This window comes from Emys orbicularis, chromosome 3, assembly GCF_028017835.1.
Source record: "Emys orbicularis isolate rEmyOrb1 chromosome 3, rEmyOrb1.hap1, whole genome shotgun sequence".
NCBI lineage: Eukaryota > Metazoa > Chordata > Testudines > Emydidae > Emys > Emys orbicularis.
Window position 1 is genome coordinate 164,097,462 of NC_088685.1, and position 19,187 is coordinate 164,116,648.

At 43.0% G+C, this 19,187-nt stretch overlaps 1 protein-coding gene across 1 annotated transcript in view; it reads left to right on the forward strand.

The window, feature by feature from the left end:
• SUSD4 (sushi domain containing 4) overlaps positions 1-19,187 on the forward strand; it is a 109,364-nt gene that overhangs the window by 77,547 nt on the left and 12,630 nt on the right. Inside the window, exons 3-4 of the mRNA XM_065401816.1 lie at positions 3,602-3,775; positions 9,258-9,446. Of these exons, the coding sequence (XP_065257888.1) occupies positions 3,602-3,775; positions 9,258-9,446 (363 nt within the window). The remainder of the gene's footprint in view (positions 1-3,601; positions 3,776-9,257; positions 9,447-19,187) is intronic.

The window sequence follows — 19,187 nt, forward strand, 5'->3', positions numbered from 1 at the left end:
ATTTGTTTTTAAGAGGACACTGTCAAGATCAGTTAACCCAAAACTGAGCATGTTCTTAATAATGCCGTTCCTGTCATATTTCCCTCCTAATCCTGGAAGACCTATACGTGCCCCTTAACAAGCACTGCAGCATAGATAAAATACAAGCCACTCTGGTGGGCAACTCCACAGTAACACACCTGGAGCACTGGATTTCTTCATTGTTGTGTGCATGTCCTGTCGTCCCTCTGAGCTGCCTTTGTGTGCTGTTCTTGGAAGCAGGAAGCAGTTAAGAAATAATCCCTGAAATCTTAATTTAGAAGAGGTCGTGTATGTTTCAGGGTCACAACAGAATGGAACAGACAAACATGTACCTCGGTATGAAAGATGAGCTCCATTTACAGCCATTGGGCTGCTGGAAGTTCACAAAGGTGTCTCTCAGAGAATGGTTTGGGCTCCCCTGCTTTCACATTGACATATTAGATCTAAGCAGAGCATGCAAGTAGAATTCTTTACTCTATAATGCTGGTAAAAGATCACTTACAACATGTGATGTGGTTTACACGTTCCAGGGGATTTGCTGAAGAGTGCCTAGAAAAGCAGTGACAGGAACACATTTTATTTTGTCTGATGAAGAAGTCTTTCAGTTCGGTCACTTACTTTCAGCTATTCCAAATGGAATCTGTGGCAGCTCATCCAGTTTATGGCGGGGAAGACTACAGCAGTGTATTCTTTTATTTAAGCCAACCAGGGTGTAGTGGGCTGCTAATGGAACCGTGAGCAACTGCCACTGTATTCTGCTAACATCCATCTGAGTAAAATGTTTCAGTCTGCAGCCATCATTTGGGATAATAGGAACGAAGTCACTGTAATAGATCATAGTTACAGGATCAATTTTCTCTGCTTTGAAAATAAAATTTCGTATTTCATCTCAGTGTATAGTTTGCTCCTGTATTTATGTAGCAGCAGGACACCATTATCCCAGGAGTAAGCTTTTCATCGGTATTGTCTCTTGCCATCTGTCCTGAGCTTCCATCTGCATCAGGCTAGGAATTGGGATCCCTATCTGTCATTCCATCCCTGAAGACTTCCACTGAAGCCCCCTCGTGACAATATTCAAGACTTGGCATAAGGCTTTTCTGTTGGGTCAGGGCACCATTTTTTCACTCCCATGCTCACTAGCTCTCCAGTTTTTTGAGGGAATGTCTGGGTTTTTAACATGGCGTGGGTTTAACTTTTTGTTAGTGTACACATCATCCGAGATCTGGGCGCTCTATAAATTAATAATCTCTGTTGCTGCTGTTCCCCTGCAACACCCGCCATCATCCATTAACGCTCCAGTGGACAGCTGGTGTGCTCTGCCAAAATACCTGGCAAATTCAGCAGTAGTGAAATAGTTAAAGGTATTGGGAAATCGTCAAATTTTTGACTACTAATTGTTTCCAGATGACATAATAAAGTCTACTAAATAAAATATAATCCGGAAAGGACAGGTATAAGTTGAAAACACAGAGGGATGTGTTTTTAAATTGGGGCAAGGCACCAGTCTCCAATTAAAGTCAGTGAGATCTGGTGGCTGAAAGGATCATAGAACAGAGGTTCTTCATCTGTGAGCCATTGCTAGAGGTTTATCTAGTCTAGTTGTAAATGTCTAGGCCTTGCTTAGAAATTGTGCCCCTAGTAAACAAGCGGCTTGAAAGCAAGATGTTGCAGTTTTTCTTCTTTATGGATGATTGATTCCTAAATTGTAAATTTAAAAATATACTATCTGTGAAATTGGCAGAAGATTTCTCTTGGTTCCCTAAAATTTGCAGCTCCCAAGTGATTTTCAAAACAAGGTAGTTAGGCTCCTTGTGTAATAGTGTGGGTGACCGTCTCCTGGGAGAGAGAGGTTTGTAAAGCAGCACAAAAAGAGATTTATGATAACTTTTTTTTTTATTTGGAGCCCTTTACTCTCCTTATGTTTTCTGGTGTCTACAGATTCTTAACTGCTGTCTCTGACATGAGTTGGTTCCTGGCATTCAGACAGATGATTACATGGGCATATTTCTCCAAGATTTCCTTTATTCCGCTTTCTAATCTTATTTTATGTTTATGAGGAGGATGAACTTTCTGAGTCATGTATACAGTTGTCTCTTATTAATTTACCTGGCTGTTAACTGTTTAGTATTAGTAGAATTTTTTTCTCTCTCTCTCTCTCTCTCTCTCTCTCTCTCTCTCTCTCTTTGTCCTCCCTCACCTTCCAGCCTATGTTTCATCTATTTGTGTATTTTTCCACTTTTGCTGCTTTGGCACCACTGTGTGTCTGTGCCCGTGTATCAATTCTCCACCATTCTTCCTCATATTTCATCTAGTGAACACAGGATTTTCAACAGTGGCTATTGATTTTGGGTCAGCTCAGTTTTGGGATACCTATGTGGAGGGCCTGATTTTCAGAGGGAAGTTTCAGACAGTGCTGAGCAAATACCTTTTAAGGCATATCCATTTGAGCACCAAAAAACTGAAGCATCCCCCCAAAATCGCTGGTAACTTTTGAAAATCTGGCCATTGAATACACACTGGGCCTGAGTCTCTACTCCTTTACACTATTTTACACTGCTGTGACTACATTGACTTCAGCAGAGGCACACTGATGTAAAACTGCTGTAATGCATGCAGCAGAGAATTAGCTCCATCCTCTCTGGAAAGAGGGAATTTTTCTTATCCTTTGAGCTAATGCCTCACATACAGTTTACACATTTTTACGAATAGACATCATCAGGGCTTAAATTCTCTCAGAGTTTCTGGGAGGCCCCCCACCCTTGCTATACAAACTTCTGAGGGTTGAAAATATTTACTGGCGCTCCGCTCCAGACAGCTCCGACTGAATTTAAGCCCTGGACATCATCCTCCATTGATTTACCTTATTCAGCATCTCTGCCTAATAGTCACAGTATGCAGCCTGGGAAGGTTAAGTGTGCATGTGAATTACAACTTCGTGGCCTCTTTATGACCAGCCTGTGGACATAAATGTCTGCAAATGGATAACATGATGTGATCTCTTCAGCTAAGTGTTTACTCTGTTTTACTGTCTGTGAGTGATCATAATGTAAATCACTAAAAGCAAAAAACAAATGAGCAAACTGAACGCTAGTAATGTGGGGCTTTCTATTAGCTAAACACTGACGGTGTGTAAGGAGCAGGATATAAATATGCAAACAATATCTGCATTTCCTCTTTTCTTTCCTCCTCGCCCTCCTATCCCCCCTTTCCCCCCCCCCGCTCCCTCCTGCTTGCACTGACTTAATGTACGTGCAGTTTAACTTGTGCTGCAACAGAAGGGGAATATTAAAAGCAATCTAGCTAGGCTCTCTTCGTCTGCTTGTATACAACAATTGGAAATACGTACTCTCATAACACACCAGACTCTACTATCCTACAATCGACTATGGTACTGATGAGTGACTAGGAAAATGTATATTAACTGAATTGCATTTTGTGCTGTGCAGGCGGCAAACTGTTTAACCAGAACAGAGATATTATGGGTTAACTTTGCTTAAGAGCTTGACTATTGAGCAGCTGGCCATGGTTCTTTTTTTGTAACTAAATTAATAATATATCACTTTTTTTTATTAAGTCACAGATTGCCTTGTTCCACGTGTTGAAGATGCAGAGGTTCATAACAAGACATACAGGACTGGAGATAAGTTAATAATCAGTTGTCATGAAGGATTCCAGATCCGTTACCCCGACTTAGACAACATGGTTTCAATATGTCAAGATGATGGAATGTGGGATAATCTGCCCATTTGTCAAGGTATAGTACCCCAGAACACCTTATTTTATAGCTCTTACACCTTGTAATCCTTTACCAGCACTTTTTTCTGCGGCTAAAGAGGATAGCAATAAGCTGATCGATCCAGTTGTACAGTATTTCTACAAAGGCTTTTGGATTTGCTCATCCCTATTATTCGCTGTTGGAAGTAAAATTCCACATTCCAGCATAGCTTTATTTTAAAATATGTTAAATGTTACTTTTTGCTAGTCTAAAATCTGAGGCAGGCATATCCTTTTTTTAATGAAACAGGTTGAAATTCACCCCTGTTAGGTCAGCACAAGGCCCTTTGGACCACCTAAATCTGTGCACTACTTCATTTAGTGAAAGAATTAGGTTTTTTTACTGCTTTTCGCTTCGTTAGCCCTGCAGAGCTGATGCAACTAGGAGAGAACAAGTTAGAGTCTATTCCATCTTGTGCATTATCAACTGAATGGTTCACCAGGTTTTAAATCAGTTACACCCATGGATACTGACTGAACACTGTTCAGTTGCACAGGGCCTAATTTGGCCAGCAGAGCCATTAGTGCTAGTGACGGTGTATGAGAAGGAGACAGCTTGAGTTTGTCTAGACTTGAGAAGAGTGATTGAGGCTAGGCTGCCATTAGTGGGCATGTGTTAAATACCCTGAGCTAACCCCAACCCTTTTCTCTTGTATGGCCACAGATTAGCACCTTTAACCTCAATTTAGCTAGTTGAGGTTGATCCTAGGCTCCCCTGGGGTTAGTCTTGACCATTTTAGTCAAGACAAAAGGTGTTAACCTGCGTCTGCACCAAGGGAAAGGTTAGGATTGGCTAACCTTGACCTCTTTTCCTTATCTAGACAGGTCTTCTGTGTGTAATACAATTTAGAAAGTATACTGTCATTTTGGGTTTAGACGTGAGAGTGCTGAGCCCGCTTTGAGTTGAAATCCAATGTGAATCACAGATGCCCATCCCCTTTCAAGTTATTTCCATACATTTGGAACACATCTGGAAATGCAGTAATGAACTATTGTATTTTTAATGGCGTTGGGGATTGCAGAAAGCATTGAACATTAAGACTTGTCAGCATGGTGCATGTGTATTTTTTGTCAGTTTGATAGTTCCTATTATTCTGTAAATCTTTTTTAAAATGCAGGGAGAGCAGAAAAATAATCAAATTTCACTTAACAGACGGTTCCTAAATATGCTGTGGCCAAATAGAAGATAAAACAAGACCCTGAGTGATTAATTCTGGCTTTATTTTTTTTTTTAATTTAACATGCCGCAGAGTCTCTACATATTTCACAAAGAAAGGTCTGATAGCTGCCATGTGGCACCAGCATGTTGAAGTTGGGCAACTGCCATAGCCCAATATTGCTTTGCACATATCTTAGAGATTAAATAAATTGTATCTATAGATGCTAGCAGAAAAAGCAGAACCCTTAAGAAAATCACCTTTTCCAGTCAAAATGGTGAATGCACTTTGCACCATCGCATGCTGGTGCAAGGGGCATTTGTGTGTAGTGGTTTTAAGTGCCCCTGCCATTTTTAAACAAACAATGACAGACTCAAACACTATTTGTTTTGCACTTAAGGGACTTGCTCACACAGTTTACAGGTGGAATTTTTCTGGGCTATTATTCAGATGAGCAGTAGTATCCATTGCTTTCCTCCAGTGTGATATCAAAGCCATGGAACAGAAGACAACTGCTGCTACACACACCTCAGCTGCAGTGGATTGATAGCGCTTCCTAAACACACACCTCAGTTCTCCTCCTGCTTAATTCAACATTAACCACATTTTAAAAGTAAATTTAGTGCAAGTAAGCGGTATGAAATTTGGTATCTACGAAACAGGTACAGAACAGGCAATCACAGTGTAGGCTTCCTTACGTTGCTCTCCAGTGGTTCTCAAGTCTTGTTGTGGAGTTAGCAGCTGTTCCAGGTGCCTCCGGTCTCTTAGGATTGCCATCATGAGTGCTAAATATGAGGTGAGCACTTGTCCACTAGGACATGGACCACCAGCTCATTTTAGATAGCCCACCAATTACTGTGGACCTGATTCTCATTACACTAAGGCCCCTTTCAAGTTGTCAGAGCAGTGTAAAGAGGTCTTGGTGTAAATGAGAAATGGGCCCAATGATTTTAGGCATTAGACAGTACTGGAATGGATTTAAGTTAACTAGACGTAAATGGCTTTGTTTTCTAATACCAACCCCCTCTACTCCTTTTTTTTTTTTTTTTTTTTTTGCCAAGTTAGCAATTTTAGCAAAGGAAAAAAACAGTGAAAAATTGTTAGAGTAGATAAAGTTAATTTGTTTAAAAATAGGGGGAAATGTATATGACCTTCTAATTATATTTTTGGGTGAGAGAAGCTGAGCCTGGTAACTAAGGCTAGGTCTACACTACAGCGGGGGTCCGACCTAAGATACGCAACTTCAGCTACGTGAATACCGTAGCTGAAGTTGCGTATTTTAGGTCGGCTTACCTAGCGGTGAGGACGCGGGAAAGTCGACCGCTGCCGCGCTGCCGCCGACTCCGCTGCCGTCTCCTGCCGAGGTGGATTTCCGGAGTCGACGGCAGAGCGATCAGGGATCGATTTTACCGCGTCTTCACTAGACGCGGTAAGTCGATCCCCGATAGACCGATTGCTACCCGCCGGATCGGCGGGTAGTGAAGACAAAGCCTAAGGCCCAGATCCTCAAAGGTATTTTGGTGCCCAACTCCGATAGATTTCAGTTAGGTGCCTAAATACCTTTGAAGATCAGGGCCTAGATGGCAACAAACCTTAAGTGCAAAGCATAAGTGTGGCCCATAAATCTGATCACATCTGACTTTGGGGATACCTGCCCTGGAGCTGGAGGTGTGACTGTCAGTCCACGTAGACATACCTCTGCTAGCTCTGATTGATCGAGCACGCTAAAAATAGAAGCGTTGCTGGGATGGCACAAGCAGTAAGATAGGCTAGGCACCTGAGTATGATCCCATCTAAGATGTGTCCTCAGGGCAGCCAGCACCTTCCACCACTCGCGCTGCTGTGGCTACACTTCTATTTTTAGGGTGCTAGTTCAATCAAAGCTAGCATTGGTATGTCTACCCGAGTTGCAATTACACCTTCAGCTCCAGTGTAAGCATACCCTTCACGAGTGCATTTGTCTGATGTGTAATTTTGGGCTGATTTTGGAAAACACACTCCCTAGTTGCTGAATGACAGGATTTTAAAGGGAAAAAAAGTTTGCTGGATCACTAAGAATTGTGAACCACTGGACGATGCCACCCTCTTTCTTGTTTTTTAAGATGAATTCTTGTGGAATTAAAGTTTCCACGCTTCTGGTGAAAATGGGAGGCTCCTTGTTTCTGGGTAGACCTTCATTTAACTGTACCAGAAGATTGATGATTTTTTTCATACTTTTTTATATACTGTGCTCTGTGAAACTTACATTTTGGAGGGGTCCTCCCTCCAAACTCTCTTGCCTCCAGAAATGGGAGACCGTCTTTCTGTGAACCCAGATTAAATGTCTGAGGAAAGGGCAGGTTAAATTTACAATAGCGCTGTGAACTGGGCGCTCATATGTAATATGATTTTCTGCACGTCGTGTACAGTCACATAAGGAATTATAACCAGGCTTTAATACTACATTTCACAATGTACTTTTAAAATTTGCACTTACGCAGTGGTCCGTTGGGGCCTGTGCATCGGAGCTCTGTCATCTTTATCTGGAAATCCAAACAAAACCTTGTCTGAACTTAGTCACGTAGGACCAGATTGTCAAATGTATTTATTTAGGTGTCTTCAGATGCATATACACACTTAGTGGGATTTTTAAAGCACCTACTGAAAATCTCACTAGATGCCTACCTTCTTCTTTAGGGGTGTAAATACCTTTAGAAATCTGGCCAAGAAGACAAATTCACCCTGGTATAATTCCATTGAAGGTAAACTTACCCCATTTAATAGTCTGGACTCTTTGCCTGCAGAAGTGCATGTGTTTTATATTTGGTACATAAGAGGAGGTAATAGCCAATAAATAGGGCGATTGTGGCTCTATTTGAGCAAAGGGGATTCATGAACTAGTAAAACTACTATTAAAAGCCGTTGTGCTGAGAACATGCTGCAACAGGTTTCCGTCCTCTCTCCCCCTCCCCCAATGGCCAGTGCCCTGAATTATTCTCTGCCTTTGGATTAGTTAGAAGCTGTTTCTTTAAAGTGGTGGCTTGGCATCTCAAGAAAAGGGAGTTGAAGGTACCCAGCACTTTGCAAGATGTACTCAAATTGGAAGATCTGTCCTGTAGCTTTTATTTTGATAAAGTACGACTTTAATTTTTTACAGTTTGTCTAACAAGGCTTGAAATTATGGGAATCCATGTGACCTTCCTTCTGGAATTCCTGATAGTGACAAGAGGCCTATTAATGGTGGTTATTGCCACAACAAACAGCTTCTATTAGTCTCATAAATTTTCATAAGGCTTTTTTCATTCCCAGATTGCTAATCATCGTTCCTCAAAATCATTGCAAGCTAAAAATCAACACCATTAGTCATTACCAAGTGGGTCATTTTTTAAGGCAGTGAGCAAAATAATTCTAGTTTATTTTAGTACACAACTTGAAATCTCAAGTCTCAATATCCACTCAGAACATTGTTTGCACACATGTGAATCAAATATTAGAAAGTCGTGAGTGATCATGTAGTGAATTTCCTTATAGTCCAAATGTCATCTCATTTGTGAAGCCAACTGCTGTCAATTCCCCCTCTAGGGTGCCAAAATTACAAAGTCTGCCTGGAGTTAATCACTCTGAGCCAGATTCATCCCTGGTGTAACTCCACTGAAGGTAAATTTGTCCCTTTCTAGATCGGCTGTGGCCACTGTTCTCAAAAATGACTGATGAGTTTAGGTGCCTCCATTTTTGGGTGCCCAATCTGAAACACCTTGAAGGGCCTGATTTCCAGAAGGTGAGCTCACTGAGCACTTTCTGAAAATCCGGCTCCGCTAAACTATCTCAAATTGGGGTCCCAAAATCACTACTCATGTTTGAAATCTTGGCCTCTTTTGCTGCTCTGCACATGTCGTAACAGCATCAATTTCAGTATTAAACATAACCTCTGTGACTGCCTGTTTGAGGAGAGGAATAAAACCCATGGTTTTGTATAAGTGACAGTCTTTGTTTATTAAGGATTCCACCTCATAATAAGTGACAACTGCTAATCCGGTGAATGTGTGGGTGTGCAAAACAAAACATTGCAATTGTCATTAATGCTATGTTGGATTTGCAGAGGATATATCTTATCTTGGCAGAATGTGTGTGCTAAGCAATAAAAGAACTTGAAATGAGGTAATGCCAATCTCTCTCTTAGATGCTCAATTAAGTAGGAATGCCATTCACTGTGGGGAGGATGGGAAATATTGTGCTTCTCAACTTGGGAACCATAATCAAGATGTGTTACAATGACTAAGACAAGCGCCTCATAATAAAAGATACCTTCCTCTTCTTAATTTGCAGGTTGCCTGAGGCCATTGGTTCTTCCTCATAGTTACATTAACATATCTGAGTTCGAGTCCTCCTTCCCAGTAGGAACAGTGGTATATTATCAGTGCTTTCCTGGATATAAACTAAAGGGGACAAAGTTCCTTGAGTGCATGTATAACCTTATCTGGTCACATAGCTCACCTAGGTGCCTTGATGTGGAAGGTAAAACAGCTTATTTGTTTGTTTTTACTTTTGGACAATTTAACATGATATATTTTATTTGAATTTAGGGCTACGATTTTTAGCTCCATTTTGCCCACTGCCTCCTGAGGACATACAAAGTGCATCCATTCAAGTTCCTGTTTTGTTGTATGTATACTGTGTAATCTGGAACATCGCATAGCTTAATTGTTAAAGTTACTTACATAATGTTTGCTCTTTCGGTATCGTAATCATAATAGCTGAAGATTGTAACAACGAAGACTGTTAGTTTTTAGATTTTAAGTATAAACAATGTAATCTGCTGTCTTTCTAATGAAATGCTGAGAAAGTTAATGAATCTATATTCACATAAGGACAGCCTGAGTAGCTGAAAATTTCAGCACCATACCATTCTGAACTAAAAGCATTTGTAAATACTATTAAGTATCAAGTTTCATTTCAGCCTGCATGCCAGGTGTATGCACAATCTAATACTGCATGATTTTGCATTAAGAATATTGGATGTACTACCCAAAAGTACTGGAGTGTTTCTTATTTTTAATTAGCAGTCTGGTTTCCAAAATTCTAAAAGGGCTTTGCAGTGTAAGGGTTCCACCTACAGGAACTGATTTTCTGATCTAACATCCTAGAAATTTAACCACAAAACAGCCCTGCATAAATCATCTTTCTTTTTATTTTTTGTAGTACATGTAATACAGTGTTACAGATAAAATTATTAGAAAGAGAGACTGCCTGTCAGATACCATAAAAGAAATTACAAAATGAAGCAGGATAAGCCAGAAGAAAGTCTGTGTGTTAGATAGGAGCATTAAAACGCACAAACACAAACGTACGAAACTGAAAATTTTGTATGTGTCATTTCCCTGTGCTCACTTAACACAGATGACAGTCTGAACTGCCTCTTCCAGCTCTTGTCAAAGTACATAGCAAAACTCCCATTGACTTTAATGGGGGTATGGATCATTTGTATTATATTAGCACCTAGAGCTCCATTGTGGAAGGCTTCTTAAAAGTATACAGAGAGTATGAGAGAATCCCTGCCCTGAAGATTTTGCAGTCTAAATAGACACGACAAAGAAAGGGTGGGAGGAGAGGCAAAGTAGTATTATCCCCAATTCACAGATGGGGAACTGAGACAGAGATTAAGTGCCTTGCCCAGGGTCATACAGGAAGTTTGTGGCAGAGTGGGGAATTGAACCTAAACCTCCTGAGTCCCGATCCAGTCCTTTAATCACAAGCTCATCCTTCCTCATGATCACTTTTGGCACAGGGCTTGTTGTTCTGTTGTAACATTAAGACCAATTTTTTTCCTGGTGATTACTTGTAGAAACCCCATATATAAGGTGATGTACTATCTGAAACATTTGTGGTTTGTCTAAGAATGGGTTATTTTGACTTTGGGTCCTTTCTGTTTCCATATGGGTAGGACAGAGTCTTATAGCTGACAACTCCATTTCTCAGGTGTCATGTGGGACTGGTGTAACTGGAACACACAGAACTTGTAAAGTTCCATCCAGCACCTGTAAATCAACTTTAGGTATTCACATTTGAAAATGTTGGCCTAAGTGACTTATTCAAGAAGCATCAGACTTCAGGGGTCCTGTCTCCCATCCATTATAACCTCCCACATCCTTTTCAGCAGTACTGCCACTTAGCCAGTTATTCCCCATTTTGTAGCTATGCATTTGATCTTTCCTTCCAAAGTGAAATACTTTGCACTTGTCTTTATTGACTTTCATATTGTTGATTTCAGACCAATTCTTCAATTTTGTCAAGGTCCTTTTGAATTCTAATCCTGTCCTCCCAAGTGCTTGCAACCTCTCCCAGCTTGGTTTCATCTGCAGATTTTATAAGCATACTCTCCACTCCATTATCCAAGTAATTTAATGAAAATATTGAATAGTACCAGACCCAGGACAGACATATGCAGGACCCCACTAGAGAACCCTCCCAGTTTGACGGCACACTATTGATAACTACTTTGAGTACAGTCTTTCAACCAGTTGAGCACCCACTTTATAGTAATTTAATCTTGACCACACTTCCCTAATTCACTTACAAGAACGTCATGTGGAACTGTGTCAAAAGCCTTACTAAAATAAGATCCCTCACATCTATTGTTCTCCTCCCCCTGCCCCCCATCTACTAGGCCAGTAACCCTGATGAAGGAAATTAGGTTGATTTGTCATGATTTGTTCTTCCTTATAATCCTGTTATCCTCCAGGTGCTTACAAATTGATTGTTTAATAATTTGTTCCAGTATCTTTCCAGGTATCAAAGTTAAGTGATTGATCTATACTTACTGGGGTCCTCTTTGTACCCTTTTTTAAAGATAGATGTTATATTTATCCTTTTTTAGTCCTCTGGAACCTCATCCGTCCTCCGTGAGTTCTCAAAGATAATTGCTAATGTCATAGTTAAGGTTGCTCAACACTTGCCATTATAAGATTCTGTTTTCAGTTGCTTATCATTCTTCTTCGAGTAGTGGCCCTATGTGGTCCCACTTCAGGTGCGCATGTGTGTCTCAAGCCCTTGATTGAAGATTTCTAGCTAGCAATGTCCGTTTGGCCTGCGCAAGTGCCTTATGCCTCTTCATGGCAAACACCGAGGCTGTCTAGATGTGTGTGGGGGGTGAGGGGGGAAACTGCCCTCACTTCCTTCTCTACTGCCTCACCAGTGTGCAAAAGGGCAGATAAGTACTACATGCCCCTTAAGGATTCTGACTTTTTATTTTCCCATCCCCCACCTAACTCCCTAGTGGTGGATGCAATGAATGAATGGGGTAGGCAGCACTTTTTGAGATATACCCCTTATGACAAGGAACAAAAGCAGCTGAATCTCTTTGGAGAAAAGTCTTACTCATCTGCAACCCTGCAGCTCCGGATCGCAAACTATCAGGCGGTCACCAAATACAACCATACTAATTACAACAAGCTCACAGCCTGTATTGAGCAGGTGCCACACAACTGCAGGGAGCAATTCCAGTTGGTAGTTGAGAAGGGCCCGAATGGCTCTCCAGACATCCCTAGATGCTGCTGCCAGATCCATCTCTGCGGTGGTAGTTATGTGCAGGGTGTCATGGCTCTAACTTTTGTGGTTTCTGAGAGAGGTTCAGAACACAGTAGAGGGCCTCCCCTTTGATGGTCATAGGCTTTTCTTGGAGACCACGAATGACGCCCTGCACACATTGAAGGACTTCAGGGTTATCCTACGTTCCTTGGGCATTTACACAGCTATGAGCAAGAAGTGTTTTAGTAGGTCACAGATGGCCCTGAGCTCACACCCTGTTCAGTTCTCGGGGTACCATAGACATGCAGAACCCTCCAGAAAGAGAGACGGGTTTCAGAGGAAGAGGGCCACCCAACCACCCACATGACCACCCAGGTGTCATCTAAACTGCAGTTTTGATAGGTTGGTCAAGAGTTTGAATCCTCCCACTCTTCTGGATTTACAGTTGTGCCCTTTAGCCTGCCTCCCTCGCTTTGGGGACTGCCTTATCCATTTCTACCAGGCTTGGGAGCTGCCTTATCCATTTCCACCAGGCTTGGGAGCAAATCACCATGGACCAATAGGTCATGGAGGTCATGACATCAGGCTATACCATCCAGTTTATGTCACTCCCTCCCTTCCACTCCCCTTCCCCCACCCTCTTCAGGGACCCCTCTCACAAGTTTCTACTAAGGCAAGAGGTGGAGTCTCTCCTCCAACTAGGAGCAATAGAACTGGTCCCTTCCCTTACAGGGGCAGGGGTTTCTACTCAAAATACTTCCTAGTGCCCAAGAAGGATGGAGGTTGGAGGCTGCTCTTAAATCTAAGACAGTTGAATAAGTTTGTGATGCCTCAGAGGTTCAGGGTGGTAACTCTGGCAATTATAATTCCTTTACTAGAGAAAGGGGATTAGATTTCTGCCCACGGCCTACAAGACGTCTACTTCTATACATCCATTGCACAGGAAATACCTCTGATTCACCACAGGCCAAGATCATTTCCAGTACTGTACCAAGTGCTCCCCTTCAGCCTATCCTCGACCACAAGGGTGTTTTCAAAGGTTCTAGCAGTAATGGCAGCTTACTTTTGGCAGGAAGAGATTTAGGTCTTCCTGTACCTTGATGACTGGCTACTCAAGGGCTATTCCTTCGAGGCAATGTTATTAGGTACCCAGAAGGCCCTTGCTCTGTTCCAAGAGTTGGGCCTCCAGCTAAACGTAAAGAAATCCACGATAATACTGGTACAAAGGGATACAGTTTATAGGGGTGTTCTTGGACTCTGTGACAGCCAGAGCATACCTCCCTTTAGACAGATGTGTGACCTTGTCAGGACTGGTAGCGACAATTCAGGGAAGCTCTCGGACCACAATAAAAAACTGTCTTGAGTCATGTGGCAGCTTGCACCTTTGTGACCAGTTACACAAGGCTATGGCTCTGCTGCTTCCAGGGTTGGCTCAGAACTGCCTATGATCCAAACAGGGACACCTTGGACAGGGCGGTGATAGTCCCTTTTGCATGTACAGAACTCCACATCTGTGCAGGTGTCCCTTTCTGTCACCCAAGCCCATCAATGACTCTAACAACCGATGCATCATTGTTAAGATTGGGTGCCCAGCGCAATACCCTCAGGGATCAGGGCAGATGGACAGTGCATGAAACCAGTCTCCACATCAACCTGTTGGAACTCAGGCGGTCAGGAACTCTTGCCTCCATTTCCTAATGACAAAGCATTCAGGGTCATGACGGACAAAGTGTCCTGCATGTTTTACATCAACAAGCAGAGAGGAACAAAATCCCCCTCCTTGTGCACCAAAGCTATAAAGCTCTGGAACTGGTGCATAGCCCACCATATCCAGATTTCAATGGTCTACCTCCCAGGCATCTGGAACACCACAGCCGATGGCCTCAGCCGACACTTCTCCCTCGACTATGACTTGGAGCTGGACGCTCAGGTTGTCCACAGCATATGCCAGAGATCGATATTTTCACCACCTCCGAGAACAGGAAGTGTCCCCTCTTCTGGTTAAGGATGGGGGGGCCTGGATCACCGCTCCCGGGGGACGCCCTTTTTCCACCTTGGAGGCAGGGCCGACTCCAGGCACCAGCGCAGGAAGCAGATGCTTGGGGCGGCCAATGGAGAGGGGCAGCACGTCCGGGTCTTCGGCGGCGGGTCCCTCAGTGCCTCTCGGAGGGAAAGACCGGCCACCGAATTGCCGCCGAAGAATGAAGCGGCGCGGTAGAGCTGCCGCTGAAGTGCTGCCGATTGTGGCTTTATCATTTTTTTTTTTTTTCCTCTTCGTCGCTTGGGGCGGCAAAAAAGCTGGAGCCGGCCCTGCTTGGAGGAAGAGTCTATTCTATGCCTTTCCCCTAATGCCCCTAATTCTAAGGGTATTGAACAAGATCAGGCAGGACGAGGCCAGAGTTATCCTCAGAGTACCTACCTGGCCGAGACAAGCTTATTACCCTTACCTACTTCAACAAAATATCCAACCGTCAATCAAGCTCCCGACCATTCCTCTTCTCCTGTCTCAGGATGTGGGTTGCATGCTTCGCCCCAGCCTGGTGGTTCTACACCTCAGGGTGTGACTCCTGGATGCTTCTCAGGAATAGAGGTTTCCTGCTCTATGGATGTGCAGCAGGAGTTATTAAACAGCAGAAAAACATCAACCTGCTCTTCTTCCCTGCAGAAATTTAAAAAAAATTGTCCAGTGGTGCAGTCCATTTGTCCATTGCACCTCTAGCTGGAATTGGTTCCTAGATTACCTGCTGGATCTGAAGACATCCAGGATGTCCATCAGTTGAGTCAAGGTACACCTGGCTGCCATATCAGCCTTTCATCCCCCAGTAGAGGGATTCTCCATTTTTGTTCTCCTGGTATCGTCCAGAATTATTAAGGGTCTGGGTAATCTCTTCTCCCACATTATACACACCACCCTGTCTTGTGACCTCAACCTGATTCTCAACCACCTAACAAGTCTTTCATTCACACCAATGGTGACCTGATCCCTACTTCATTTATCTATGAAGATGGCCTGGCTAGTTGAAAAATCTAAATGATGGTGCTTATTTTTAAATTAACTGAATCTACAATCATAATTTGGGGGAAATGATAATCTGTGAAACAATATTACATTTTGAATGTCTGCACCTTCTTTGCATTGAAGAAATGTACTTTCATCTTCATTGTCTTGGAGTTAATGCACCCTGCATTGTTCATAGCATTGCAAGAAAGGCAAAAGACAACTTGTAGTCTGCTCCTTTTTTGGTCTTTTACTATGGCAGCCCTATGGATCAAGCTGAAACAAATCACCATTTTACACCTGCTGTATCACCTGTGTTCTTTGCAGAAACTCCTTAGCCTTTCCCAAATCAGCCAGACATCAGAACTTTCATGAAACCATAATTTCCTGCCCTCATGTTTCACATTTGCCCACAGATGCATGATACATTTTATCCATGGTGTTGCAAATGTGTGAGGGATTAGACAGGGGAAAGCAGATCAGGTTTCTCCCTCAGGGCTGTCTTATATTGAACTTAAATGTTATCTGACAGTGCACCTCTAACAGAACAAGAGCACTACGCTGTGTCACTGGAGAGAGAAATATTACTTTGTGCATCAAGGTCATATTTATTGATTTTTTCAGTCCACTTACTGCCATCACTGGGCCTGCTTCTCAGCTAGAGGAAATCAGTGCAGCCCCATTGACTGCAAGTCATTGGAATTATGCTGATTAGCACCAGCTGAAGATCTGGCCTCTCATTATAGAATCTAAACTATATATATTACATGCTAAATCAGTTTGTTCACTTTTTAGGCAGGAGTCAAAGGTTCACACTCAATTAATAGAAGAGGCTATAAGCAAACAAAGGGTTGGAATCAGAATTATATCACTAGTACTCAGAAACCACCCTGGCTTTGTATGGTGATGCGATGTAGGAATTACTGCATTAGAGTCTGCTCTGGTCTAATTTTAAAGCCCAAGCCAAGCACAGATGACCCAAGGTCGTTTTCAGAACTGACCCAAACTTGTGTCAGAGCCACCACCTCATCCTAGGGGCTCAGCCTGGTGGGACTTCCCAGGCCCCATGCCCGCAGTCTGTCTCTGATCCCCTCCTGCCTGTGGAGTTGGCACAGCAGTGGCTGTGTGCCCTACTCCTGCCTTGCTGCACTGCACGTGCTGCGGAGTGACTGGCAATGTATCGACACCATGCTCCACAGCGCAGGAAGGCAGCGGCAGCCAGCAGAAGCAAGGCACGTAACGTCTGCCACCCCAACCCTGCAGGCAAGCCGAGGTGATCAGAGCCTACCTGACCCAAGCCAAAGAGGTTCAGGTTGTTTTCAGACCCAACACTTGTAGTCGAGTTCCGTCAGGTTGCAAGGCTGTAAGCTGCACCTCTGTTTGCTTCCTGGTCTCTCTGAGTGCACACCCTCAGGCCTTGTGCATGTACCTCTCCTGAGGCAGAATCCTGCAGTCCTCCACTCTTTGACCAGATTCTGGACTACAGTACCCTGTGCCTGAGTCATGCTTACTCAACAGATCTGGCTGGGTTCAGCACCTGTGGTTCTTCCCTTAGGAACTCTCTGACCATTGATGTATATAGTGACCAGGCAGCTTTCTTAAAACTAAAGCACTATTTATTTCACTAGTTAGGAACAAAGCATTTAGAGGAAAAAGGATTTAAAACCACAAACAGTGTGCACAGGTCAATATTCAGCATTCATAAATTATTTCAGCTCCACATCCATCACACATGGCAGAAAGCACTGGCCCAGAAAGATGGAGCTTCCTGGAATGTCCTTTTTGACATCAGTAGCAAATTAAAGACCTGATTTGGAACAGGGCTCAAATCTGGACTCCTGCATATGATTGTGGATGCAATTGATATTGTTTGGACACCTAAGTACAGTACCTGATTGTAGCTGCAATTCAGGTAGTGGGATGCCTAAATAACATCAACTGCTTGTGCAAATAATTATGAACATCAAATTGAACTTGCACCCACAAATTTTGAGCCTGAACAGCGAGACCAGGTATTGAATGTCTGGCCTTGGAGGTTTTAAAGAGACAATGCATCATCGTTCAGCGAGGTACTGAGTTTATTGGGGTACATGTTTACAGAAGGGAAAAAAATGCACAGAAGGTAGGTAATGCTGTGACTGACTAATACAGTACTTGTTGTAATTGCAACCCCAGTGCTCCAAACAGCCATGCGCTCCTAGCACAGCACATAGATGTATTCAAACATGATTCAGCTCATGTCTCTTTAAAAAAAAAAAAAATGGGCTCCATCTTGCAAAGTGTTGTCATCAACTCCCTGGCATCTCAGCAAGATCATGACCAAAATTTGTAGTTTAAATGAAAGCTGCACTTGTTTAGGTTATCACCTCTGTGCAAAAGATCAGGAGAATTGTGCCTTGCCATGTATAAACTGTGAAATGTATTTGAAACTACAGTGTTTAATTAAGATCAGCATTTCTCCAGTTACTCTGTTGCAAATGGTTGCATTACTAACAACGGCTATAGAGGCCAGTCTGAAAGTTCAGTGGGAGTTTTGCTTGAGTGGGGACTTGCAGAACTGAACCCATTATTTGTACCTCCAGTCACAGGGAAGGGAAGGGATTGTTAAAGGAGGACAGAAAGTTATTTCAGTGTGAAACTATTATAAAAACAGAATGAGAAACGGTTTTCTAAACTTTCACTTAGGCTCATACTGCTGATGTCACACTGATACCAATTTTCAGCAAGAAATTTGTTGGAGGCAAACCAGAAAAGCAGGTTTTCATTAAAAACTTAATTATTCAACTCATTTCACAATTCCTGCAAGGTAAAAATGCTGCTCACCATGTGAACACTCAGCTTGCTGTGCTGTGTTAACGTAGCTAGTTTTTCTCTGACTCTTACAATTTGTACTCAGACAGACGTTCTTGGAGATTACACAGAATTAAGACATTTTTGGTCCAGTGCCTAGAGCAAACAGCTGGGTGTCAGGAGACCAGGATTCTACTGTGGACTACCACTGACTTGCTGTGTAACCTTCAACCAGTTGCTTAACGCTTCTGTGTTTCTTTTCTTCAATTGTAAAATATACACACAATGTTGTGAGGCTTAATTGACTGGTGTTTGTAGGAGCTAGAGAGATCTTAGGATAAAAGGTGCTATCCAATTGCATATTATTCTTACATGTTCAACCTTCTGTGACAGGATTTACTACTCACTGCTGCGGTGCCTTCTTGTGGCTCATCGGGGGATTAGCTCTCAACCAGTCTGACGCCCTGACCTTCAGTTGCCCACCTGTAGAGTGTTTGTGTCTGTCTGTCTGTCTGTCTGTCTGTCTGTCTGTCTGTCTCTCTCTCTCTCTCTCTCTCTGGATTTGGGGTGCTCTCTCTTTGTGGCTTTGCCCTGGGGCTAGGTCACTATAGATTGCCCCTTAAGGTGTATCCTTCTGGACAAACGGTCTCAGGCAGTCTTCTGATCTGCTGGTCAGACTGTGCCACTTTCCCAGTGGCTGATAGGGGAACCCAGACCCGCCCACTATTCCGCATTCCAGCCCATGGACTCTATGCCCACCAACCACCATCTGCTCCTGCTCTGACTTGTTGCTGTTTCCCTGGGCTCTTTCCTACTTTTCTTCTCTAGCTCTGGCCCCCTGGGTTACCAGTGGAGCTTCCTCTACTCCTCGTGGCTATTTCACCCCCTTTCGGATTCTCGCCAGAGTCTATAGTCCAAGGGAGGATTCCAGGGTTTATTCTCCT